Consider the following 27,631-nt stretch of genomic DNA (forward strand, 5'->3'; position numbering starts at 1 on the left):
AAACAGCCCATTAGCAAAAGGCTGAAGCAGCTGTGGAGAACTCCAAGGCAATCAAGAAGAGATCTGACTATGACAAGGGATTAGCATTCACATCCCCCACATGCAGATCACATCACCAGTGCCCAAGACAAACACAAGATGTATCTGAGTCAGGTCATGGTGGCCATGAACCAACCTGCCGCTGCTGATTTTGCACCCAGAGAAGGCAGATTGAAGTCTCCCATATCATAAACAGGGAAACTACTGCTAGTTTGGCCACAAAATCAAGGGAGTCCAATTTCACAAACAAGGTCTCACATTCAGTTATCTGTAGGACAGCACCTCTGAAGGCCACTAGAGTCTCCCAGATAACTACAGCCATTCCACCACCCCTGAGTCACAGCTGGGTTGTGGCTAGTGCCACACTTGAAACACATTTCTGAGTACCCCAACCCCCATGTCCAGCCAGGGGGCTGATATGCCGAATCAATGATCTGAAGACTACCTTCTTCAGTAGTGACCTGTCCCTTGTCTCCCACCATATTTCCCTCTGCCCATCACCATACTAACTTGTTCCAGTTTGTCACTTTTTTTGAACAGTGATGCCCCAAACTAGACACAGCACTCCAGGTGGCAGGGCAGGGTAGAATGGAATAATTAATTCCTGTGAGTGATAATGAGATAGTCTCCAATTTGATGTGTCAGTACACACTTGTGGGTGGTGTATCAGCTGGGATCTCTGGTACAAATAAAGCATAACACTAATGTAATTGCCCACAAAACCTATGCTGCCAGTTTCCAGGATTTATAGTTAATCCTGCTACAGAGTCAATGTGGGTCTTTCTGCATGCAAAAAATGAATGCTACCACTGAGCAGCTGACCCTGCCCTGTAGATGTGATTAAATATTTCATCTACTTTGACCTCAACTACAGTAGCTTCAATTCTGTTCGGTTTTATCCTGCTGAAACTTCAGTGTATTGTGTAGGCTTACTAATGCATATCATGTGTGAAACAGTGGTACATTCACACTGCAGGGTTTGTAAAGCTAAACTCAAGACAAGACTAGTTTGTCTTTTTTACATTCAGTAATTATGCAGCAAAGAGAACAGTGGTACTCTATTGTTTATGACTACGAGCAGTGTTTAAAAGCTATTCAAAACACAGAGCAAACATTTCTAATGAAAAAGCAATAGAAATCCAGATTCGGGGCTGTTAAGAGATGTCTATGTGCTGCTGGACTAGTTTGCTCCCTTGAGATCCAGAGAGCAGACCTGAAGCAGAGATTTCCATGGACCAGACTTTCCAGGATATTAATATCAGTGTTCCAATTAAACAGGTGAAGCCAAGGAGTCCTAGTAAGACAGTGGTAAGGGGAGTTGTGATCAGAACTAAACTCACAGCTATCTTGACTAAGAAGGTGAAGACAAAGCCAGGTGACTTCATGGGCATATCTATGCAGTTTTCCTGGTAACAATATGGAAGAGACTGACACTGTCTTCTTCTATGTTTTTTTAAAAAAAATTCCACTCTATTCTGTCTGCCCCATTATTTCCTGGTGGTCTCTTATCCAAATATTGACCAGATCTAATTCTACCAATAGAGACGAATATGTGTAGCTCAAGGTTGAACTGTGGGGTCCTTGGGGTTCTCTGAGCTTGGTTCTTTTCTTGCAAACGTTTCATTACTGGGAGCTGGAAACTGTCAGCATTTTAAACCAAGCTAAATCCATAAATGCAAGAGAATTATTGGAAGCTTGGTATTCAGACAAAGCAGCAATTAACAGACACATAAACAACATCTACATACTAGTCAAAAGAGACAAAAGACCAGAGCATCTTCTCACCAGCAATTATCACCCAGATAAGCAGAGGTCACCACCAGGCACACAGTCAAACAGTGAACAATACCCTAATCAAGGAACTACCAGAGGAGCAAAACAAACCCCCCACCCCCACCAGCACTAGCAAGGCAGGCCACAGCATATAAATAGAGAGCAAACCCCATCCCATTTTAGCACTGAAGATGTTACCTAGCCCGGTAATGAAACGTTTGCAAGAAAAGAACCAAGCTCAGAGAACCCCAAGGACTCCACAGATCTAATTCTGCTTAACTTTTCAAGATCATAGAATGATGGCTATGTGCTGACCTTGAACTGGACGCTACCTTGATTTTTTTTTTTTTTTGGTGCCTTTGAGTCCTTGTTGATTCCTGGCAACTAGGCCTGGACTAGTGCCTGCAGTTTGCCATTGCCTCCTTCCTAGGGCTGAGAGAGAGTGACTTGCCCAAGGTCACCCAACTGGCTTTGTGCCTAGAACTCACAGTTTTCTGATTTCTAGCCTGGTGCCTTAACCACTATACCAAAGTCTCCAGATTCAGAGGGACAACTTCTTTATTTTCTTTTTCCATTCTCTTGTCACAGAACTCTCTGATCTCTGCTTCCTTCCTATAATTAAAATACTCACTAAGGGGGGGGAAAAACCCTCAACATTATTTCTCACTGAAGGCACATCAGTTGATCAGTTCTAATGATTGGGACACCACCAGTCATCCAACAACTGCAAAAGCATGATGTGAAATGACCTTAACTGAAGGCACTTTTTATCCTGCATCAGTGGCAAATACTAGCCTGCATCTTTTGCTGTATCTCTATAAACAAGATACAAGCATCAGAACTGTGCAAAGGAAATGTAAAAATCCAATTTGATTGTAAACCTGGACAAAATAACACTGCACCCAGTATCATTTGGAAATGATGCTTCTTTAATGCACAAGTGTACAGGAGAGAAAGAAGCACAGTTAATTATCCTTATCTCTAATAGCTATTTCAGAGGAACTTTTTGGATGTAGTGGTAAAATATTCTTCCTGTTCAATCTTGTTAACATTTGAAACATGCCACGTGTTTCCGGGGAAAGGCTGCAGTTTCTGTGCAGCTCTTTCCATCCAAATTTACAGTCTTTCTAGTCGAGAGCGTGTAGTGAACTTCTCCACCAGGAACATCTACATATAAAACAGCCACATCCATGCCAAATTCTACAGTTGGTTCCAAAAGCCAAAGCAAAAACGCGAACAAGAACGCGAGGGGGGAAAGAAAACATTCCGCCCGACGGCCGACCCAGCGGCTGCCTCCGGTCCCCTCTTTCTCGCCCCCCACCTCTTGCCAGCCTCCGCGTCCGGAGCCCCGCGAGAAGCGCCACTCCCTCTCCTCTGGGGGGAGCCAGAAGAGCTTAACCTCGCCGCTGCCTGAGGGAGGGCGCTCACCTGTCCCCCGAGGAGGCGAGAGAGGCGGTGACTAGAACTTGAAGTCATCCAGAAAGTTTCTACAGGAAAAAGGGAGAGAAAGGCGAGGTCCCCGCCCTGGCCAGTTGCGGGAGAGAGTGAGAGGTTTTCTTATAAGGAACCAGAAAGTCCGGAAATTGTGCAAGAACTTGCACGAGGGGGGAAGCCTTTCCAATTCCCCCTCCCGCCGGTCTTTCCGCCGGAGGAACATCCATTCCTTTCCTCCTCCGTCCCTCCCGGCCGAGCTGGGGACGAGGAGCCAGCCGGGCGTCTACGAGCGGGGCGATCAGCTGGAATTTGGCCTCGGAAAGGGCTCCCGTGGCAACGAAGGGCGCTTCGGTCCCCACGGGGAGGGGGGCAGAAGAGGAGAGCCTCGGCGAGCCTTTCTTTTGTTTGGGGTTATTGCCCGTCTCTTTCTCTTCCTAACTTTTTTTTTTTTTTTTTTGATCAAGCTGAGAGGCGAGGGCCCTTTTTTCTTTGCAGCCCACTTCTAGCCGCTGAGGCGGCGGTGGGGAGGGGGAAGCATGCCTCTCCGCGCCGGCTCTTTCGGGAAACTTGCTTTTTGTTAGGGGAGCGTGATTTTTTTGGAGCGGGGGAGGGAAACGGAAAGTGGGGCAGCTGCTCTAGGGCAATTCGCCTCTGCTGTGTGAGGGGGCTACTTTGCTTTTTCTCCTTCCACTTCAGGGGCAAAAGCCTCCATGGCTCTGAGCAAAGGGCTGAGGCTGCTGTGGAAGCAGGACCCCGCTCCGAGCGCTCTGCTGGAGGCGCGCGGCCGCCAGGACTGCCTGCTGCTGGAAGCCGGCACGACGGCCACCCTCAGTAAGTGCCTCGCCCCAAGGGGGGCGGTGGGGGGAGAGGGAGAGGTGTGCCCGCATCCTACTCTGGACGCAACAGCCCTGCAGTTCCTTTGCCTGGCATGCCAGCTTTGAAGGAAAGAGGCGAGGTCTGGAAGACCAATGGTTCATTCTGTCTGCCTTCCGGTTTCCAAGACAGCCAACCATAGCAGAAGGACTTGGTTGATTGATTGATTAGTCAAATCAGTGCCTACTCTTAGTGACCGCATAGATGGACTTTCTCCAGCATGCCCTGCTCACCCTGGCCTTTTCCATCTCTAAGTGGTGCATTCCTTGCTCTGTAATATAGCTCACCCACCTTGCTGCTGGTCGTCCTCTTCTTCTCTTTCCTTCCACTTTTCCCAGCATTATGGACTTCTCAAGGGAGCTGGGCCTTTGCACAATGTGTGCAGAATAAGATAGTTTGAGCCTGGTCATTTGTGCCTTAAATGAGAACTCTGGATTGATTTGTTCTGTGATCCATTTTTTGTTTTTGTTTGTTTGTTTTCTTGGCTGTCCATGTTATTCTAAAAAATCCTCCCCAACGCCAAATTTCAAAAGTATCAGTAGTCTATCTTGCTTCTTCAAAGTCCAACTTTCGCATCCATAGAGTGTTGCACTGCTTGTATCTAAACTTTGTAGATATAGATGTGCATTTGACTTTCTTTTGCAAGGCCTTTGTTGTTTCTTTACCATGTGCTAGTCTGTTGCACATTTCTTTCTCCTTATAAATTAATTGTGGAATATTTGTTGACCGCTGGTTCCTATACTTTTGATAGCCAATTCTAAAAGGCAAAAGCTATCCACCCCTTCCGTGTCTTCACTATTAATTCTAAGGCTGGTTGCTGTACCTGTTTTCATGAGTTTGGTCTTCTTTATATTTAACCATCGTTTTCACTTTGCTTTCACTGTGCAGTAGGATATAAAAGTATAATTTCCACCATTATCAGCCTCTGGTGGCTGATCTGGGTTCCATTGCCACTGATCTGGGAGGTACTGTCAGGCATATTTTTGGCCAACAGTTGCTGGCCAATGTCTGAGTCCCTTTTTCAAACCCTCTAGGCCATGATCACAATCACATCTTATTACAGGATAACTGGCTTAAGACTTTTCAAAGGATGAACAAGGTCATATTTCTTTCTCCCTTCACTTTCAGCAATGGTACATAGATAGGTTAGCGCCAGTTCAGGAAGTCCCACATGTGCTTCTTCATGGGAATACTGTAAACAGTTATCATTAGAAAATTAAATAACTAGTGCTTCAGGACAGACAATATCAGTAGCTTTGAGGCATCCAAAGTTCTTAATGAATAGGGTGAGTTCTCCCTTGCTGTCATATATTTTATTGATTACAAAAGTTGCCTCACAATTGATAAAAAGATAAGGATAGACAGGTGTGAATTTAATATAAGTGGCAGCTTGTCTTCAGAAATTCAGTTGCATTACCTTCCCTACAGCCAATATGAGAGGTAGATGCTCTTTCTCAAGACCTCATTATCACCACTTCATGCCATCCTCTTTAATTCAGCTGATTGCTGAAAATGAGGTCAATAAAACAGAAGCAGTGATTTATTAACTAAAACTCCAAGTGGTCCACTTACAGCCAGGTGCTAGACAATTCTGTCCTCGCTCACTTTACAGCTTTGCCTACAAGCCAAAACAGAAAGTCAAGCCACCATGCAAAGCAAAATCCCCAGATTTTTGTATGTGTTGCCTGTGACGAAAGCAAATAATTAAAATGTCAGGATCTTACATGATACATTAACTGCAGATTGCTATAATCAAAATGTCATATAAAGATCTTGGCATGTGTAATTTTTACACTAATATCCATAAATAAGATCTTGAGGATCTATTTATTTTATCAGCAAAGCATATATTATTTATGTATATTTTCAAAATTGATAAGAAATTGAGAACATAAGAAAAGCCATGTTAGACGGAAAATCTATTCATTCCAGCCCCTAGCACCCACAAAAGCTACCTAGATGCCCATCACTGAATGCTTTAGTGTCTCATGCATGTGTTCCCCAGCAAACTGGGATTCAAGATAGTTCTTAAAATACTTTTTTCCTTTGTCCTTCTCTTCTCTTTCCTGAATCCATCCTGCTTCACCCTGGAATCCTTGAACAATTACACTCCCGTCTTGGTCAGTAGCATCATGGGGGGTGGGGAGGGAGGTGTGCTTCTATGTCAGAAAAGTAAAGATGGCAGCAAGTTCAAAACCCCACTCCCTTGGTACATACAGAGGGGCAGGGCAGGCACGGCTCCCTGATGTGGATGCATGTACAAGGGGTAGGACTTCAATCTTGTTGCTGTGATCACCATCTTGACTCCCATCCCCCATTCTTAAGTAAGCAAAAAACTATGTGGAAAGATTGTCATAGAATGAATTTAGTGCATACAGATGTCTGTTTTACTTACTGGATAAACGGGAACATACACCTTCAATGGTACTGTGCTCCAAAGTGTCAAGAAATTATGACAAACATTTTAAAAAAAAACCCTTCTTATGCCATATTTCTACCTACGCTTGTTATTTATTTCCTAGGACGAGCTGATGCCTGAAGCCAAGGCCTCTTACTCATTTCCAGAAAATTTGTAAAATTGCAATATTTTTTTCAGAGATTCAGGCTCACCAAGCCCCAATATTTAGCTTCTTGCTTCTCCCTTCTCTTGGAGAACTAGCTGCAGTTTTTGAAAGATTAAAAATTCTTGTGCGAGATCTGTCCTTTAGCTATATGCTAAAGGAAGTGTCTCTCTTCAGGAAAATCCTGCTTCAGACCTAGTGGTGTGGATTCCCTGCCTGGGAAGCAGATGTTCTTGAGAATGCCAGGTAGCATTACAACTCACGTCAGTAATGTCTTCTGAATTACCCCTTTTCCCTTACTACTGATGGTAATTTAATACCTCTGAAGGTTACAGTTTGAGAACTGTTATTATAACTTCATGAGCATCAAGGTTTTGCCCATTAACTGTAATCATATGGATTTTGCTGTCTTTGAAGTACAGTTTGCATTTAATCTTCAATTATTTAAACCTTGATGTTTCTCTTTTGGCTAGCATAAGTACTTTTCTTTCTGCAACCAGTGACATGTTGTTTTAAATATATTTCTGTTTGCTGATACAGACTAGGAGAATGAACTTTGTACTTTCAGTCCCTTTTCTTCCTGAGTTGTGAAATGGTTGCTTGAAAATTGCTTACATTCTTAAATGTTGTTTACATTTCTGAATGTCACGTTCACTTTATGTGTTAGGTTCCACTGTGGCCCGTTGCTATAGTAATTCCTTTGCCTAATAAAGAATCAGATATCTTGACTGTGTGATACCAGTGCATGTCTGTTGAGTGCGCTTTCACAGATGTGAAACCTTACACAGAGCTAAACAATTTATTCTTTTAGTTTCATATTAGTGAAATTAGTCCTAGTTCACAGAAAATTCCCTGCTACTCAGTATGCTTTGCAGAATTTTTAAAAACTAGCTTAAATGCATTACAGTGAAAGCTCAATTTACTGGACCACAATACAATGAACTTTGCATGCAACAACAAATTTCCACCACAATTTATATCATTTGTGTAAAGTGTAATTACAGAAATGATGTGATGTTATCTGCATTAGATCATCATGCTAATGACATCATTTGTGTCATTCCACAAATGACATAAATCACAATGTCCTACTTTTGTATATAATGGACTTTTGTGAATAACAGCCCCCCCTTTAAAATAAGGGTTCACTAGCATTAGCTCCTTATTAAATCTGTAGCCAGTATATCTTCCTAGTGACCCTGGTTATCATTTAAAATAATTAAGCAACTGGCAGAAGTTAGTCAACCTTAATTGATCTCTTAACAAGTAAAACAGTTAATCTAGTTGGTACTTGGATGGGAGACTATCAGGAAATCCAAGGGCCATAAAAATAAACTGGGAAGTTAGAAAAACATCCCTGAAAAAGCCTGTGACAAACTAATTCCATTTTGTTGGCGAGAAACCAGCATGGGCATGTCCATGTAGTCTCCAAGAGTTGAGTTTAATTCAAGGGAGTCATTACCTTTAATTTATTGTTTCCTTTAATGCAATTATTGCCTCTCTAGCATGTCTCTCTGATTCTTCTATTTGCCATTAACATTCAGCATTTCTAATAGTGGAATTCCATTCCTGGGAATACTGAATCCAGATAATAATGAATCTTGTACTATCTCCAAATGATGGTTAATATGTTTATTGTGATTTGGATTAAAAATCTGTTTTATCTTATGCATTAAAGCTCTTGTCCATGTGTGTATGAAATAAATATTGTAAACAATAAAATCCCAAGCACAGAAAGAATAAGACTATTCAGTTAAAGTTTGCAAAATAACTCTATTGCCCAACACAACCAAAGGAATAAGTGAAAAAATAGACATCTCTATATTTGCTATATCAACTAGTAGCTGTACTGGGGCAGAAAACCATTATTTTTGTTTGTTGCAAAAGTGATAGAATTATACTTCTTGGTAATTGGAAATGTAGTGTTTATTTTGTTATCTTTGGAAGTGCCTTGATTGGAGAATGGGTAAGTTCAGGTCAGCAATTAAATTCTGTATACTCTTTTCATTCTCCAACTAAATTCCATGCTTTTATCTCTGTCCACAATTTCTCTGTGTTCTTTGAATTCCCAAATGTTAGCCATACTTACCTATATAAAAATAACTTGGGTACTGGGTATTTTAAGCCTGGGTCTACACATTGTACTAAGACATAATATGATTTATTTGTGTGAGTGCAGTTTAGTTAGCAAGTGGCTTAGTCACCAAGTCATGGTTAATACATTTTGGCTAGTGTGCTGTATTAAGGAGGGTTAATTGCTGTCTGTTTTGCATGTTTTCCTTGTTGTTCTTTTTATTTTATTTCTAAATTATTTGTAAGATGCTTAGAGCCTTTGGGGAATTGAGTGGCATATAAGTAGCTGTAATAAATAAATGAGAGCCACGTTGGTGTAATAATTAAAGGACCAGGTAGAAACCAGGAGACTTAGGAGTTCTACTCCAGCCTTAGGCCTGAAACCAGTTGGGTGAATTTGGGCCAGTCACTCTCTCAGCCCTAGGAAGAAGACAGTGGCAAGCCACTTCTGAAAATGTTGCTAAGAAAACTGCAGGGACTTGTCCAGGCAGTCCCAAGGAGTTAAAATCAACTCACAGGCAGGCAAGCAAGCAAGCAAATAACCAACCAACCAACCAACCAACCAACCAACGGCTTCATCAGGGCTCTAGGAATCATTTGGAAGAGGTTTTACTGTGTTAACATCACAAGCTAAATGCCACTCCTTTAAATGCTGAAGATTGAGCATGACCAATGTGGTGTTTTCCTAAGTCATCTGCACTGATATGAGCAAATTCAGAACTGTCAACCAAGCAAAGAGTGTTTCACTTGCATAATGTTGAAGTCAAAGCATCCCTCCTATTAATTTGCACAGCCCTAATAGACACCCTGATTTTGGTTGCCTTATTACATTGCCATAGAGTGGAACAAGAATTGATGACTTTTACTGTGTGATTTCCCCAGCACTTGAAGAAAAAGAAGAAATTAAAGGGCAATATGAGAAGCTCATGGATGCTTATGGTTGCTTAGGAGAGCTCCAGTTAAAATCTGGTATGTAACCACTTAATTTAATATTGTGCAATAATCAGATAAAAAATGAACCATCAGTACCACTCATTGACTTTCACTGATGAAAAAGGTCAATGTTGTCCTTCAGTAGGTTAAAGAGAAATGGTTATGGAATGAATATTTTGGTTTTTTAAACATTCATCTGACCATGTATTCTAATAAAAATTTGAAAGCAAGGTTTATTTGTTTCGTCAAAATTACTGTAGCCTTTATTTTTGTAGCCTACTGCTATAGCAGGAATAAATCTAGGAGGGACCACCATGTTGATGGTCTCATTAATATAGTTATTAGCTTCTAGACTTCTCGTCCTGTAGTTTGCTTTTATGATGTCTCAAGTATGCATGCTTTGTTTCTGTTAGGGAGATGATAGAAAATAGATGAAAACTCACCAAGCAATAAAAGAGCACATTCTGGATCACTGTCTCACCAGGAGTTATGAAATACAGTTTTCTTGTGGTCAGAGGTTCTGTGCCTTGATAGAGAAAGATGAGCCTTTTTCTAAGCATGGAAATGCAATGTTGAAGAAAGCTGTATCTTTTCCATGTTGGTCTGCCATGTTTCTTTTAAAAGCACAGAACCTCTATGCATAAAATATGGCAATCCTCAGCCGAGAGCCAGCTGCCAGAAGTGTTCTTTTTATGTGGCAGGGTTTATTAACTCTAGTTCATGGTTAATGAAGACTACAGCTCTCCTGTTACAATGTGGGCAAAGAAGCTAATGCAGCATCAAGAAGGATGCAGCAATGTCTGCTTTATCTGTCAGTGTTTTAAAGAAGACACTCATGTATCTGGCAACCCTGCATAGCTCATTCTTTATCATGTGACTCTGTCCTCTTATTGGCTAACAGACAAGTTTCTCTACCTAAAATACTTGATTTTTTTTTTAATGTTGCTGGTAGGCTGGCATGTGGGCAGCTTGAGTACAAAATCACCTGGGCTAGAAACCACATTTTCAATAATTAAAGTGTGTTATCTGTGGGGGTGGGGTGAGCATGTCAGCATGTATAGTAGACAAGTATTGGAGATTTATTTATATTGAACTAAAGTATCATTTTCTTTTGCAAGCAGTCCTGCATATAGATTATCTCTGCATAGGTTTACATGATGGCCAAACTGTTGTAATTAGTATGTTTTATTTAGTAATTTTTTAATATTAGAAGAAAGGCATTATCCTGCTTCCGTGCTATGCCACCTCAAGATTTTGTCTACCCGAATTGTTTCTTCCTACAGGTTCTAAGGGCTTTGGAATGGCTTTATAACTATTTTTGTTTAAAATGTAAAACAATATTAAAATGGCATTGGGCCATGGTGTTGGAAGAGCCCATCTGCTATGGTTTGGGATGTTGAACATATGGTGTTTTGGCCTCAGTTTGTGTGGTTTTCTGTTGTGTTTTTGAAGTTTGTTATGGTTACTCTTTGCTTTCCTTAGTGTGTAAATCCTGTGTTAATCACCCAGAATTCCAGTTCAGGAGCTGGGCGGCCATATTAATCGCATAAACAAACAAACGACTGGAATACAGGCAGGGCAAAGGTCAACCTACGAGAGTTTAAATCCAGTTAATGTTAGTGTGTGATTGGTTGACTCCTTTCTCAACTCTGATATCAAGTAACGCTTGGTTTTTAAAGGCAAAGGCAATGATCTAGGGCAGTGTTTCTCAACCGTGGCAGCTTGAAGACGTGTGGACTTCAGTCCACACGTCTTCAAGCTGCCACGGTTGAGAAACACTGATCTAGGGGTTGTCATTTCATTAGCGTATGACAATGGCATTTCTATTCTCTCTATCTTTTGCTCTGGTTAGTTTTAAAATGTGCTTTCATTTTGGCATAATTTCAAACAGATAAAAATTATGCCAGACTAGAAATATAATATAAATAAATAAAAGAAGGAAGGAAAGAAGGCTTGGTTTGGTTTGGTTTTTAAAATTATTATTACAGGAGGTTTTTCATGGCTGCAGAAGCAGATTTAGCAACACAGATTGTTTCCGTGCATTTGCAATTGCAAATTGTGTACTGAGTGGCTACAATTATGTCATAAATATTCGTGGAGAGCAGACTATTCTCTTTGGATACATTTTAATTTGCATTTTCTTTCTCGTACATTGGTTTCTTGTATGTTTTTTTCATGCATTTGAGTTGGATGACAGATCATCCTAGCCTCTCTCTTTATATTTTCTCCTCAGCTACTCTTCATTTTGAGTAGAAATTAGTTTAATAGGACTGAAACTAGTCAAAAATGTTAAAGAAATACTGGTGGTAGTACATTTTTCTCTTTACACATAACAGGTTCTGTCAGCTTACAATTTGAAATAATAGTCATAGATTAGTCTATGGATGGATGTAATCACAAGTAAATGCCCTTGTTATTCCTCCTGCCATATCTATTCATGTGCTATTATATAATGGCAGAAGTAAGTACCTCTTCAGTGTTGTATTCTATCCTATTTATAAAGCAAAAACAAATTGGAATAACATGAGGATTGTCCTAGCTCTTGTCCCAATACATACACAGTATCCTAAGCCAAAATATAGTTTGTCTGGTTTTGGCTTAGTTTGCTGTGGGATCACACCCATTGTAATTCGTAAATTATGGTTTATGGCTTAGCATATTATTTGCACCCAAGTAACTGTGGTTTATTCAATAAAAAACATAAATACAGTGTGGCTTTGATTTGTGAATAGAACTAGCTTATCTGGGCTGCAGAAGTTCAGATAGATGGTAGGAAAGATGCTGAAAAACCAACTCTTTGCTGCCATCTAGTGGCCATTTAGATTTTAACAGCCCATATATGGTACTTATTTTGTAAACTGCTTGGAAGAACATGCTGAATTGGTGATATGTAAATACTGACAAGACATTTCTGGGGGGAAACAGTTGGGTTTTACAAAAGTCCAGATGGCTGACCTGGACAGAGGATTAATGTAGTATTCCTATCTTGGAGCTTAAAAATTATTCTCAGGGTATCGAATAAAATGAGATATACGGCTATTAAACAGTGGCATTTTCAGTGACAGTCGGAAAATGGTTTCATTAGAGAGCCTTGCACAATGTCTACATGAAAACCTGTTTTCTGTTCTAGATTTTTTGGTTCTTCGGTTCCCCTAAACTTCATTACTGTTTCTTAGAGCTTTGCCACTGGTTTTGTTTTGGCTTCAATGGCTGGCTTGAAAAGATGTTTAAGTTACATTTTATTATGGTCCTATATCTTGAAGGTTGGGGTTAAGCATTATTTTCAAGCCTTCTAGAAATCTCCAGCTATTGGAGTAGACAGTAATGTAATATATCTGTGTTTGCAGATACATGTTCTACTTCTAAAGATTTATAAATTTAATTATGCCAATGTATAATTCTCTCATATCTACAGAGAGTTCCAGACAGATACATTTCTTAACTTTAGCCTCTGATTACTAGCCTAACAAGGACTCATTGTCTTCTTCTGACAAATGTAGTGAAATAATATAATAGGTTGCCTTTGTAGATAAAATCTTGAGCGGCATAAGCAGTTATATACATATATAACCATAATATACATGTCATTTTGTAGGCAACTCCACTCTGCATTTCCTGGTTCTTGTGACAGGCTGTACATCAGTGGGAAAAATCCTTGATACTGAAGTTTACAAGATCACAGCAACTGAATTCTGTGCTCTCCAAGAAGAAACTAAGGAAGAAGATCGTGTTTCTGCCTTGAAAAAACTTCTGAATTCTGGGGTCTTCTATTTTTCTTGGCCAAATTCAGGGTCAAACTTTGATCTCACTATCCGAGCCCAGAAGAAAGATGATTACAGCTATCAAACTGGAAATTCATTTTTCTGGTTAGTACCATGAGCTGTGTCCTAGTATGCAGTATATGGATCTAGAATATTGGGTATTTCTACTACATACATGACCATTATGAAGGATTGGAGTTTTTCTGGATCTAAGACAGAAATGACTAACATGTAGCCTCCAGATGTTGTTAAATTTCCATGAGCTCTACCCAGCATATCCAATGATAAAGTGGTAGGAGGTGTAGTCCAACATTATCTGGATGTCTTCAGATTGCTCATCCTTGAACTAAAACAGACCTACAGAAAACAGCATTACTAAAGCAACCAGATATTTGCGTTTGAGGGAGGACCAGATATCAAAAAATCTGGGCTCCAATCCTGTGATATTTTCATAGTAGTGAACTGTGACTTCAGTAGACCTTTCACAAGATTGCACTACCTAAAGCTTAAAGTGTTGTTCATTTGCAGATAGTAGGCTATGGCAATTATAAGACATGCTATTCTACCTGGAGATGGAATTTTGGCTGGGAGTTCTGGGAATCCAACAGACTGGAGGCATCAGTATGGGGAAGACTATTTTAATTTGAATCAGAAATAGCATCTGGAGTTTGTTCCTGTTCCCCACTGCATGTGTGAGCTAGTTCTGAATGTTAAGCATTTGTGAGGCAACCCGCGTTTTTTCTAATAATGGACAATGTGCAGCCTTCCAGATGTTACTGGGCCTTAATTCCCAGTAGCCCTCTCAGTATGGCCAGTGGTGAGGTCATTCAGTCCTTGGTGGTCTTGGTCTATGGCTGTAGTTTCTAAATGCCAGGTCTGCGTGCAATAAATCCATCCTTATCCATGACTTGATTGAGGAAAAATCAGCCAACCAGGCTTGCATTACTGAGATGTAGGAGGCTTCCCCCTTGGAAATGTGGTATTGTATTTGGTATCAGCTACAGTTCCAGGGCAGGGGAGGAGGGATGGTAGTTGTCGTTTGGGAACTTTTGTTGGCTTTTAGAGGGTCTGTGCTGCTGATAACCAGATGTGAGACCTTATGGCTGAAGTTGGGCTCTAGGGAGCAGTTGGGTTTGCTGCTGCTCTTCTAGTCTCTCTCCTACATAGGGACATCCCTGCCTGAGCTTCTATATTCTGTTGCTGAGTTAGCAGTCGAATCCCTGAGGCTGATAGCCCTTGCGGATTATAACCAGCCTCCAAGTCTGGGGTTGCTCAGGAGTTCATAGTCCTCATGACAACCATGGACCTGTCCCAAATTATTGAGGACCTGGCACATCCTGGAGGTTGCACATTATATTGAATTTTTGTCTTGGAGCAGCTATAACATGATTTGAAGGTGGAGGACATTACCATCAGTCCTTTGTCATGGTCAGATCACTCTCTCATTGCTACCTCCCCATCCCCCCAAAGGCATCTGATGGACCCAGAGAGACTTTAGAGGGCTCTTGGAGTGTTCCCTGAAGTTCTGGTAGGCTATTCATCCAAGGCCTTGGATCACTTCTATGCACTCTCTGTATCCTCTGATCCCAGTGGACTCATTGATTCTCTGAGGAACTCTAGGAGATGAATCATCAGAAGAGATACCTCAAGTGTTGTTGCTGAGAGACAAAGAACAAATCTGACTGATCATGAGCAAGAGCCCCCATGGTGGTGATAGAAACAGCTAAACATAGATATTTATCTTCTCTTATTGTGTCTACTGATACCCAAATAGCAGTCCTTTTTTGTGTGTCCTTTCTTAGGTAGGGATCAGCCACAGGACCATCTATTGGGCTGCTAGGAAGAATATTCCAGTTGGTCTTGTGGGGGAGGGGAGAGGTCAAGCCTGAAGCCCCTGATTTGCAGTGCATCACAGGAGTCAGTGCTCTTGCCCTTCCTGTTTAACACCTATATAAGACTGCTGAGGGAGATCATCCATCAGATCAGGGTCAGATATCATCAGTGTGCTCTTGATACTCAGTTGTACATCTTGACCCCTGGCTGACCAAGCAATGCTGTCAAGGTCTTGTCCCAGTGCCTGGAGGCTGTTGGGGTCTGCTTAGGGAGGAACAGGCTCAGCCTCAGTCTTAGCAGGCTGAGTGCCCGTGTGTCCTTGATCCTCCTAGTTCTGGGGACCTTTGGTTCTCGATGGGATTGCACTGCCCTGGTTGGGATTGATGGGCAATCTGGGTGCCTTCCTGGATTCTCAGCTCCTGCTTGAGATGGTCAAGAAGGTCTTTGCACAGCTTCAACTTGTGTACCAGTTGCTCCCACTCCTGGATGAAGAGGTCTTCCTTACAGTCACTCATGCCTTGGTCACCTTGTGGGTGGACATCTGCAACACACTTTAAATGGGACTGCCATTGAAGGCTATTCAGAAGCTAAAATGGGTTGAGAATGTGGCAACATAAGCAGTGATGGACAAGTGTCACTTTGCCCATGTAACACCCCGCTATGTGAGCAGCACTGGTTGCCATTTGGCTTCTGGGTGCAGTTCAAGATGCTGGTTATTACTTAGAAAAGCCTACATGCCATAGGAACTAGCTATATGAGGGACTGTCTGTTTCCTGTAGGGTCGGCCCATCCTGTGTCTTCTGACAGAGTTGGCTGGCTTCAGGTCCCATCAGTTAGGCAATGCCATCTAGCTAACACCAGGAAGGAGGCCATCTCGGTTGTAGCACCAGCTCTTTAGAACAGTATCCCCCCCTCCAAGATTCATATGGTTTTCACTTTGCCCACCTTCAAGCAGTCTTTAAAAACAGGAGTTTTGCCCAAGCCTTGGCTTAAGGTGTTTGAGTTGGCCTCTTTGAGTTGGGGGTGATGTAGCAAGATGTTATGTTGTCCCTCAGATGATCATTGTTTTTTATATAATATTCCTTTTTAACTTGTGAAGCTTCCCAGAATTGTTTCGGAGTTGGGCAGCCTAGCATGCTGCCCAGAGTTGCTTTGTGTGAGATGGATGGCTATAGAAATAAATAAATAAATTTAGTTTAGCAATAACTGGATGATCATAGATCTTGCCCATCCTTGCAAAATTATGAAATCTGTAACACGTTTACATTTATTTTTGCTTTGAATTTTGAGAAGTTCAATGCATTTTATTTACTATACTTTAAAATAATGTAAGCTCTGATAATGATACTTAAGCCAAGAGGCACCTGAAGCAGCTGCTTTGATACATGAGGCTTTTCCTGTGACATGTGGCACAGAAGTATGAAAAGCAAGGTTGAGTGAAAAATAAATGAATTGTTATGAAGGTAGAGACATATATTAAAAGAAGCCTACATGAATGACATATGCAGTACCTTGAAGCCAAGTAATTTTGTTGAAAAAAGTGAGGGAGAATCTGTGCATCTACATAATTACTATTTTACATAGTTACGTGTTTTCTGCTTGCTAAAGGTTTTGTGTTACTTATTTATCATATTTCTTGCCCACTTTTTTCTAACAGCAAAGCCAGCTTCAGAAGTGCAACGTGACCAGAGAAAGCTTGCATTTTAAGAAAGTGGGATAGGTGCTCCCATGTGGAGAAGGCAACTGTGTCTAATGGACTTCTTTACATTCCTCAAGGAGCCAAATATTTCAGAACAGAAAAAGTTCTTTACTAGAGGTGGCTACCCTCTATATGTGGGGGGTAACACCAAATGGTATCTGGGTGGCCACTGTGAGAAACATGTTGCTAGGAAAGATTAATTTTTACTGCGATCCATCCAGGATCTTCTTAGATCCTTATGATTTCACATATTGAGTACCAGGCTTAAATATATTTTGAACATGCTTAATGGAGACAATTTTCCTTCACTTGTTTACCTTAACTGTATTGTACCCCAGGCTAAGTTCCATTGATCTAAACAAGAGAAGTTAAAGTCTTTGGTTATATTATCTCCACTGATTGCATTAAGAGAAAACAATAGGACTTGTTAGAGTTATATTGGTGGAATATGTTTTCTGAGAATGCTGTGCCCTCCTTCCTATGCAAAACTAATAAATGAATTCTACTGAATGATCAGTAGTTTTCAACTAAAAATATATAGATCCATATTCATACAAAAGCAATATAAGTTTTTCAGCATAATCATATGCAAAACTACTAAAACCACTGCATTATTTTTCTATACTTTTTTGCTTTAAATGGTGATGCAAAATGAACAGTTGCAGAACAAATACATTAATATAGTAACTCCGCCAAGCTGAATACATACCAGCAGTTAAACATCGACCAGAAGGCCCCAAACACTTGAGTTAGATTTTCTACCATTCTGTGGCTGCAGAAACACTAAGTAGGTCCTGTTTAGCACTTGACTGAATTCAGCTTTGTGAGTCACAAGATATGCAGATTTACTGCCTAGTTTAGGTAATTAGAGGTAGTTTTTGTGGCATTCATGAGATAATGTGATATAGTGATTTAATGGTTATGGCCTAAGATTGGGGAGATCCAGATTCCAGTCTCCTCTCAGCCTTGGAAGCTCACTGGGCGTTAGGTGCTCTTCCATAGCTCAGCCTACCTGAAAGAGTCAGTAAGGAGGATAGCTATGAGGTCCTCAAGGAGGAAAGGTAGAATTTAACTAATAAGTAAATAAAAGATTTTATTCTCAGTTTTTATTGCTGAAGAACAGTGAACAAAAAACACTTGTAAAAATTCAGGTCATAACCAACACTTTTAAATCATACAGTTAAAACTTTCTTCCTTTTGTGACTTTCTAGCTATCTGTGCTTATCTGTATTATTGTTTGTTTGTTTTTTGGCCTGGTTAGGAAATTATTTGGTACCTCGTGTATTGGGCTTAATTTGTGAACTGCACAGGGAAAAACATCATACTAAACTAATTTTGTTAGAGATAGATCTAGATTTGGATATAGAGATGCAGATACAGATATAAAGTGTGTGTACATGTATGTGTACATATGTATTGTACATGTATAATCTTTCTTTCTGTCTTGCTGACTCTTACAGGAACCAGCTATTGCATGTCCCTTTTAAACACTATCAGGTGAACTGTTCAGACTGGCTATTAAAAGTGATTTGTGGTGTGGTGGACATTCGTACTCTTTATGCATCTCACAAGAAGGCAAAAGCCTGTCTCATCTCCCGGATTAGTTGTGAGCGAGCTGGTGCCCGGTTTCACATACGAGGAGTCAATGATGATGGTCATGTTTCTAACTTTGTTGAGACAGAGCAGGTAAGTGGCAGGGAAGATCCGTGTCACTAAATAATTAAGTGTGAAATGAGGCATCTTTTAAAGCAGCAAGTGACAGAAGAGAACCACGAGTTCTTCAGAAGTTTTCGCTTTACTGCCTTTTTTGTCCTTCTGATACACAGACCCGGCCAAAAGTATTGGTACCCCTCCATTTTTTGCCAAAGAACCCCATTTGCCATGAAATAAGTTGAAACTGACATAAGTAAATGGCATCCACTGTTCTTTATCCCATAGTCCATACAGCAGACACTTTGCTTTTGATATATGACTTAACATCTCCTTGTTGGAGACAGCTTGTCATCTATGGCTGAAAAAAAAGCTGTAACTGATGGAAATCTCACTTATAGGCATAGGCACTCAAATTTATATCTTACTTGGTCACCCAAGCAGTCACCAAGTTATCAGAAATTATTTCTCTAATGCTGAAAACCAGGATTATAAATCAGCAATGAGTCCATATCCAGAGAATAGCATTAACTAGAATTCTTGGTTATTCCTGCTCCTAAGATTTTACTGAAAAAGGCCCTACAAATGGTAGGAATAGCTATGACTTCCCTAAAATATGTTAGGCAAAGATTAAGTGATAACCAAATAAATCTAGCAGACACTGGTACAGGTAGTCCTCAGGTTATGACCTTTCATTCAGTGACCATTCAAAGTTATGACGGCACTGAGCAAATGGTACTTATGACCAGTCCTAGGAGTTCTGGCTGTCACAGTGTCCCCGCAGTCACATGATTGCGATTTCCAACATCTCCACCAGCTTCCCACAAGCAAAGTCAATGGGGAACCCAGCAGGAAGTCAAAAATTGTGATCACTTAATGACTCAGGCAGTCCTCAAGTTAGGACAGCAACCGGGACTGCCGGAATTGCTGTCACAAAGTGATGCGGTCATGTGACATCATGCTTTACAACCGCATTGCTTAGTGATGGAAATTCGAGTCCCAACTGCCATCGTAACCTGAGGACTACCTGTATCCTTAGTAATTGGGAACAAGATCAAGATGATACAAGCTACTGAGAATCAGCAACTTAACTTCTCTCATGTTCTTATACATACATATACTCATTAATCACAGTAATAATACAAATATAAAGGTGGGACTAAACTTAAGGATGGGCTGGAATCCAATTATGTTTGGAACATACAATATTAGGGAGGGGGAGAAAATTGTTTTGCTTTCTTAGACTACTAGGTAATCAGCAATGAAGTAATGACTGCTTATAATGTAGTGGAAAAAGTGGTTTCCACTTGCCTCATCATGTCATATTGGCTTTGCTCATTCATAAATAAATTGTACCCCAGGATTCTAGATATTCTGTCCCTTTTACACTGCATTGTTTCCCCTGGTTTAAGGAAGAAAATAAACAATTAGCTTTATCTCCTGGAGCTCTTCTATGCATAAGTGGTTTTCCTTTGTTTCCCACTGAGCTACCCTTTTGGTATTTCAGCTTTGCTGTGACTCATCCCTCCCTCCCTCTCTCTCTTTCTCTCTCTCTCTCCCCCCCCTTCTGATGACTCACACTGCACAAGCAAAGAAAAACAAAAAAAAATTGAAGTCTCTTTGCTTTCTAAACTGAAATCAGCTGTTGATCTTTTAGCTCATTTGCTACAAAAACAGAATTAAAAGAAATGGGGGGGGGGATCTGACAAAGCAGCATGAGGTGTGAAAATGGGGAGAAGGAATTTTGCAGCAGGAAATAAATTGAAAATCACACCCCACACAGCTTAATTCCTTGTTCAAAATGGCCTTGATACATCAGTGTTAGAACCACCAGCAGTCATCTGAGCTGGTGGTATAAAAATACCTATAATAAATAAATTAATTTTCTTCAAATCAGTGTGGTTTTCTTGGCAATAATATGGGAATAACTTGCCATTGCCTTTTGGGACATTTGCTTGACTTCTCTGTCTAACCTACAGCCCTGAGATCCTTGGTGGTGTCCCATCTAGCTACTAACCATGGCTGATCCAACTTAACTTTTAGAGATCAGCTGATATAGGTTGGGGCTATTTGATTGAAACTAAGGATGTTCAAAATGAAGCAGTTCCTTCTGGGAATGTTTTGTTTCTTCTTGAAACATTCTCTCCCCCCCACCCCCGCTCCAGAACAGGCCAATCTCAGTGTTCTTGGAGTGGGCAATATTTTCTATAATAAGAAATGGCAGTGACAGGGAAAAATGAAACATTCCAGGTGAAAACAGCATCCTGGGAAAGGTCTATGTAGTTTTGTGTGTAATTACTTTAAAAAAAGAAAGAAATTAGTCATTTCTATGTCTATTTTTTAGTTTGGAGAATCTTGGATTTTTATGGTACTTAAAAAAAAAAAAAGACCATAAAAATCCAAAAGTATTCTCCAAAATAGAAAAATGGACATAGAAATGACTAATTTCTTAATTAATATTAATTATTAACTTAAAGATCTGGTCTGTGCACAGCCCTGGGGCCCCAAGTGTGTGCAGGGACCTGTTTCTTGGTTATTTTAGTTATGATGTGTGACTTATTCTTGGCTGCTATGTATTTTCATTTTTGTATTATTGTAATTGTTTTTATTTTCTTTTTAATTTTGTTTGCTTTAAACAAGGCAAACTCTCACTGGGATCATTAGGAAAGAAATGCTAGCACAATGCATTTATTTAATTTTATGGCACAGACAGATTTAGAATACCCTGCACAGTTGTGATAGAATGTATCTACGAAGATGTGGGGGAATAGAAGCAGAGATCAAGGCTATCAGGAAGGAGGGGGTGCATTCCAAGAGGGAGGAGGGGGCGAGAGTCAGCATAGTCGGCAGGAGGAGCGTGAGAAGCAAAAGAGGTTCAGGGTAGCCACTCCCTAGAATCTCCCAGGGTATATCTACTTGTTGGTGTAGTATGGATTTAGTCTGGCAAGATTCTGTCTGTAAGGTGTAAGCAAATAAAGGAACTAAACTCCACTGAACTGTTTCACCGTTGTTCTTGGGCTGGGCCTTACAACAGTTCTAATTACCATGTCTCAAAGGGACAGTTCTACATAGAATGTGGTTAGATACCAAATATACATTCAACAGAAGCCAAACAAAAACGATGGCTCCTTGAAAACCTTCCCTATATGATATACAGGTTGGCTCTATTCATATTTTTCTATTCTATGATTTATAGACAAAATAAAATTTTGTATAAAGTAAGCCCGTATCATTATTGCATAGGTAGAACTGAACATGTGAAGATAGCATATTGAAAACGTTAACAGCTAGAGAATATTTTTAAATTAAATATTTTTTAAATATTTAATTAAATATTTAAAAATACTTAAGAAAATTAAATATTTTTTTAAAATATTTTTTTAAATGACACATTTTCTAAGTCTTATCAGGATTCTAAGCTTCTTAGTAGTGTCACATTAATATTACATTTATTTGTTATTTTGTGAGTTTAAAAATACCTGATAATCTAGCTAAATCGATCTCTAATCAAAATTTAAAACATTTTAAGTAATAGAGGTAGTCCTTGTTTACCGACAGTAATTGAGACTGGGAACTCCATCATTAGGCAACCCGGTTGTAAGGTGCGACATCACGCAACTGCTCTGACTTACAATGGCAGTTCCAGCAGTCTCAGCTGCCATTAGGCAAATCCCACACAGTCGCAGCATCCCGTGGTTACATGATCACTATATGTGTCCTCCTGCTGGCTTGCCCATTGACTTTGCTTATTGGAAGCTGGTAGTGAAGGTTGCAAATGGCGATCACGTGACCGTGGGACACTGCAACGTTGTAATTGCGAGCCGGTCATTGAGTGCCGGAATCACAATCACAAGACCATGGGGACGTGCAACAGCCACAACTACAAGGTCTGGTTGTAAGTACCCCTCATTCAGCACCATCATAACTCTGAACAGTCACTGAACCAGCGGACATTGGACGAGCACTACCTGTAGTCAAACGTTGCGTTAATCTAAATATATGTTATTTCTTTTATTTTTTCAGACTATCTATTTGGACACGGATGTTTCTTCCTTTGTTCAGATCAGAGGATCAGTTCCATTATTCTGGGAGCAACCTGGATTGCAGGTAATAAGCATAAGTCATGAATGCGTAAAGCAATGTTTAGTGCTGTACTGAAAGTCTTCTTTACAATTGGCATGTCAACATTTCTGGCCTTAAACTTTAAGTAGGATAAGAGTTTCCATTCTTTCTTTTCTTTTTGGAGGAGCTATGATATAGCATTTCATATGAAATACATCTGTAAATGTGCTTATTTGGGTTTGGATAGATTCAGGAATACAGAGATGGGGAGTGCATTAGTTACATTTATAAGTGGTTATATTGGTAAATACTGTCATATGCAGTTATGCTTCTGTTAATTAACTTAGTAGAATAAAGTTTTTTAAAATACGTAAGTGGGACAAGCAATTTTACTTATGAAGAAATAGAAAAATGTTGGAAAGAAGATTCTGGGCAGATAAGCCTACACTATTAATTGTGCATCATTATTTTTTGTCGTCCCAGGTTTCTAATAACATCTGCATTCTATGTTCTCTGGCATCATTTGTGGATGCCAAGGTGGTTGCTAGGCAATAATAAAGAAACACTTTTATCTGAATGAAGAAGGGAGACATCTAGTGATTCATTTTAAAAGTATCACTTCCTCTTCTTTTTATTGTTATCCTCTTAGGTTGGCTCCCATCATCTGAAACTTACCAGAGGCCTGGAGGCAAATGCTCCTGCTTTTGATAAGTAAGTTTAATAATTGCAATATTGCTGATAACATGCAGCCTAGAACTTGATGCTACAGCTTGCATTGTAGAACGTTCCAGAATCTTTGCATGGAGCCATGTCTTACGGTTTTTAGATCCATTTCCCTCTTTTGCACGAACATTCCTGTTTGTCATTTAGGTCTGCATTTGAGAAGAAAGAAATGTTGAAGAAAGATAGGTGTATATTTTTGGGCAAAGCTATCAATGTTGCGGGTGCCTTTGGGTGCCTGGGTGCCTTTGGGCCAGTTGCTCTTTCTTAGCCCAGTGTACCTCAATGGATTGTTTTTGTGGGAGAAAATGGGGGGAAAGAGCACTATGTATGCTCCATTGAGCTCCTGAATGACAGGTGGGATATAACTCAAATAAACAAAATGTGAAAAACATAGTATGATCACTTTTTAAAAACAACCTTTTTCAATCATATTTTAGGAACCAGCGTCAAGGTAGACCCAATCCAATGGAGTGATATTCTGTTACCCATAATAGATGGGAAGGAGTAACCTTTCTTTAGGAGAATGCCATGTTGTTGACACTATTTTTTAATTAACAGGAGAAATAGTTGCACTATAGGAGAGGAGAACTTGGACAGAGGGTATGCAATAGAAATTACAGTTTCCCTCCATAGGCTGTCCATCAGGTGAAGTGTTCGAGTGCTGGTGCCTAGCAATGGGATGCTAAGAACCTCTAGAGCTATTGTTTGATAAGACTTCAACAATAATGCTGAGTTGCTTTGATCTTGAACAACTCAGAACTTTATGACCAAGAAAATTATGTGATTATTCTAACATGTGTTCATCCAAATCTCAGGACAGGACATATTCTGGATGGATTTATTTTATCCAGATGGATGGTAATCTGAAGTGGGATTTAGCATCTCACTGTTCTTGTCCAACACTTTTTTTAGAAATTTAGAGATAGCAGCAGCTTTTTTACTCTGCAAGTATGGTGGTGGGGCATCTGTGAAAATGTTCCATCCTAAGGCCAGTAAATTCTGATGGATTATGAAGAGTTGTGTGGTTTTCTAGGTATTTGGACTGGCACTCTTACTGAAACTCTGATAAAGTCATTCTTTGGTCTTGTATGATTAAGTGCCCTCACTTTTTTAGCAGGCCTTAATTGCTCGAGGAAAAAGCAATTAAACAAGTGAGTTGACAGCTGCAAAGTCTGCAGGAGGAAGACTCCTGCTGGCTCTGATGGAATACAAGTTGAGCCTAGTCTGTGGGGTGTTAATGGTAGCAAACAAAGAATTGTTTTCTAAAACCACTGGATCAAGTTATTTTCATCCAGTACCATTGTTTGACATCGGTACTGATTCCTGAGGAATTGTTGCACTGTCTGGTAGATGCCTTAATACTTGTAGGTATATTTCTTGCAACATTTGAAATAGTCTTGGATACCCGAGTCAAGGGAAGAATCCATTTTTTAATAACATTTTAAAAATAAAATAAAATTGTAGTTTGATGGCTGAGAGAAGCATCTTGCAGCACCGATACTATAAGGTGTCTTGATGTGCCCCCAAAATAAGTAACACTCTGAATTTATTACAATAATTAACCAGGTTTCCTGAGAAACCAATCACAATTTGTTTACCTATATCATTTCAACTACCCACAGTCTCAACAAGTAGCAAAACCAGGTAAATGATAAAATTGTGGGGTGTAAGAAGTAGTGGTTGACTATTAAAATATGGAACAATTATGCCTTTGGAGCACAATATAAACTGTAGTAAGGAATTAAGTTCTTGAGCTGATATTCTGAAAAACACATATGGTTATAAGGCCATCATTGACATTTGTCACATGTATTTTAAGAAGAATTCTAGGTTGCTTCTGTTACTTATGAAATCAAAGCAACCTTCTACTACTTTTACAGGCATATGATGCTTCTGAAGGAACAATATGGTAAACAAGTGATCGTTAATCTGCTGAGAAGCAAAGGAGGAGAGGAAGTCCTCAGCAGGGCTTTCAAGGTAAAAACAAAGATCAAAGCCATTTTGCTAATTTTGTCTTGGCTCAGAGTTTTGCTTCTCATGAAAGTAAGAAATACCTTCATATCAGATAGTCGGCCAGGAGAAATCAGAGATAGTAATTTTCCTTTTACAAATATGTTTTGTATAATTGGGATTTTGAGTATTGTTACAGGGGCTCCCAGGTTCCACTTATGGTCACTCACACACTCACAGCCTGTTGAGGCTGTTGAGATCTTGTAAGCCCCCCTTGCTTTCTATCTGGGTTTTCCAGACAGCAGACAAGACACACAGCCCTGGGCAACAGGAGGGAAGCAATTAGGAACATGCACATATCACTTCCAACGGAACACTGAGGCACAACAGGTTCTTTGGAATACACGGAGACCCAGTGAATTTAAAGCAACAGCAAAACTTTACTGGTTACAATGTACATTTGCTCTTTCTCACATGCGCGCGCACACACACTCATCCACACTTACCCACATCCTTCTCAGCTAGGCTGCCAGGCACTAGCTAGAGGGATGGAAGCCGCCAAGTCTGGATCCAAAGATGACTCAAGGAGTGGGTGGGCTTCAGGACCCCTTTTATCCCCAAAAGTTCTTGCTTTGTTGATTCACAAGACTGGCAGCTACTCTTGCCTTGTTAATTTACAAGTTTGGTAGCTGTTGATGGGATTGGGAGAGAAGGCTTCCATGTACTGAGGCCCAATTTCCTTTGTCTGGTTCAGGTGACATTTTTTCCTTTGTTTCCTTAATGATTTGTTTCCTTATCTACTTCCTCAAAAGGATCTTTTAGATAAGATTCCTGGCTTTTGTCCTCTCTGCTTAAGTGCCTGCTTCATCTGCTTCATCTTTTAGTTATGGGAGCTTCAGCTTAGTCTCACTTGTATTCCTCCCCTTGGCATCGAGTTAAAACAGGAAATGCCACAAAAATGGGGCTCACTCGTTACCCACGCAGAGCATTACAGGTTTTTTAATGTATTCTTGCCAATACGTTTGCTGTTCAGTTGGCATGTAGGTACAATATTTCAGGAAAACAGATTTAACTCATTGAAAGATTGATGAAATTAATATAAAGGCAAATAATACAAACAGCAAGATTTGAACAATTTTCCTTCAGGCAGGACATATAGAGAGGTCAAACACCCAATGGCACAAGCCCCCCGCCCCCCGAACCGTAGGCTGGGACATGAATATGAGCCTCATGCCCACATAACAAAAAGAAATCTTTTGGTAAAATAAAGGTTTGGAGGCATGGGAGATATTGTAAACCTTTTCAACGGTAAAAACAGGACAGTTGGAGGACAGTAGGTATTTATGATTCCTAAGGTTAGTGAAATATATATATTGAGTTGGATTGGTTACACCTAAAAGGTTCAGGGTCACTCTCCTGTGGTTTGTCCATGGTGTCGGTTCTGGAGAAATCCAAAGTGAAAGAACATTTCTTCCCACAAGTCATTAGTAAAATCTTTTAAAGCAGTAACATCTCTTAATGTCTCTAGGCTTGAGGGTTTTCCAGAGAAACAGGAGGATGTGATCCCTCCCACTGCCAAAAGTCACCCTATGCAAAAAGCTGAGCTGTTCATAGCTGTTTGTGCCAATGCTATGGAAAAGAAATGTTGTTAGAATTGTGCTTCTAGGCATTTTCCCAGGAAGAGTACTAAATACTCTTGTAGGTCTTCATAGCTTGGATCCTGTGGATAAAATCGAAAGGGGGGGGGGGACAAAAGAAGCAGGGAACAAATTAGGGAGAAAGAGGGAAGGACAAAGGAGGGTCCCTTCCATCGAGGTCCCAGGGCTCCCCCTGGTTTTCCTTTTTTTCCTTTTTTTCACTGTAACTTGATCCTCTGGTTTAATATCACTTTGGGATAACTTTGGATTCCCTGGAACCAGCATCGGCTTCTTCTAAGGCTTTAGCCATGTCTGTTCGTACTTCTGCTAAGTTTTTTTTTTAAGCCATCCTCCCCTGGTTTCCCCGTATACCCCAAGGTGCACGGGGAAACCAAACAGGGTTTCATAGGGACTGCATCCAGCTGAGCTGGAGATGGAGCTTCTGATGCTTGCTAAAATGGTTGGCAGAAAGTCTGTCCATGGATGTAAGTGTTAGAGACAGAGTTTCCTTTTTCCACTGTTCTGGGGCCTGTACACCACGTGCAGCTTGTGTTTGATTCCTAACTGTGAGGTAAAGGCTTCAAAGAGCTGACTAATGAAAGATGGGGGACAGTTACTTGTCACTGTTCA

The 27,631-nt window shown here is 40.3% G+C and overlaps 1 protein-coding gene and 1 long non-coding RNA gene across 3 annotated transcripts in view; one reads left to right on the forward strand and one right to left on the reverse strand.

The window, feature by feature from the left end:
* Positions 1-2,720: 2,720 nt before the first annotated feature.
* Positions 2,721-3,370, reverse strand: LOC112541781 (uncharacterized). The gene is made up of 2 exons (XR_003085724.2): positions 3,241-3,370; positions 2,721-2,979 (listed from the first exon to the last, which is right to left on the reverse strand). It is a non-coding gene; the product is annotated as an uncharacterized LOC112541781 (long non-coding RNA).
* SYNJ2 (synaptojanin 2) overlaps positions 3,304-27,631 on the forward strand; it is a 58,963-nt gene continuing 34,635 nt past the window's right edge. Inside the window, exons 1-8 of one of the 2 annotated variants that reach the window (XM_007437463.4) lie at positions 3,304-3,356; positions 3,943-4,077; positions 9,636-9,722; positions 13,282-13,552; positions 18,440-18,665; positions 22,653-22,736; positions 23,341-23,402; positions 25,295-25,391. In XM_007437463.4, the coding sequence (XP_007437525.1) occupies positions 3,957-4,077; positions 9,636-9,722; positions 13,282-13,552; positions 18,440-18,665; positions 22,653-22,736; positions 23,341-23,402; positions 25,295-25,391 (948 nt within the window). In that variant the 5' untranslated portion in view covers positions 3,304-3,356; positions 3,943-3,956. Of the gene's footprint in view, positions 3,657-3,942; positions 4,078-9,635; positions 9,723-13,281; positions 13,553-18,439; positions 18,666-22,652; positions 22,737-23,340; positions 23,403-25,294; positions 25,392-27,631 lie in introns of both variants that reach the window. The other variant, XM_007437462.4, reaches the window with a different exon arrangement.

Source organism: Python bivittatus, unplaced genomic scaffold, assembly GCF_059951505.1.
Source record: "Python bivittatus isolate LINGU-HERP-01145 unplaced genomic scaffold, Pbiv_v1 ctg000020_np1212, whole genome shotgun sequence".
In the NCBI taxonomy this organism is placed as follows: Eukaryota; Metazoa; Chordata; class Lepidosauria; order Squamata; family Pythonidae; genus Python; species Python bivittatus.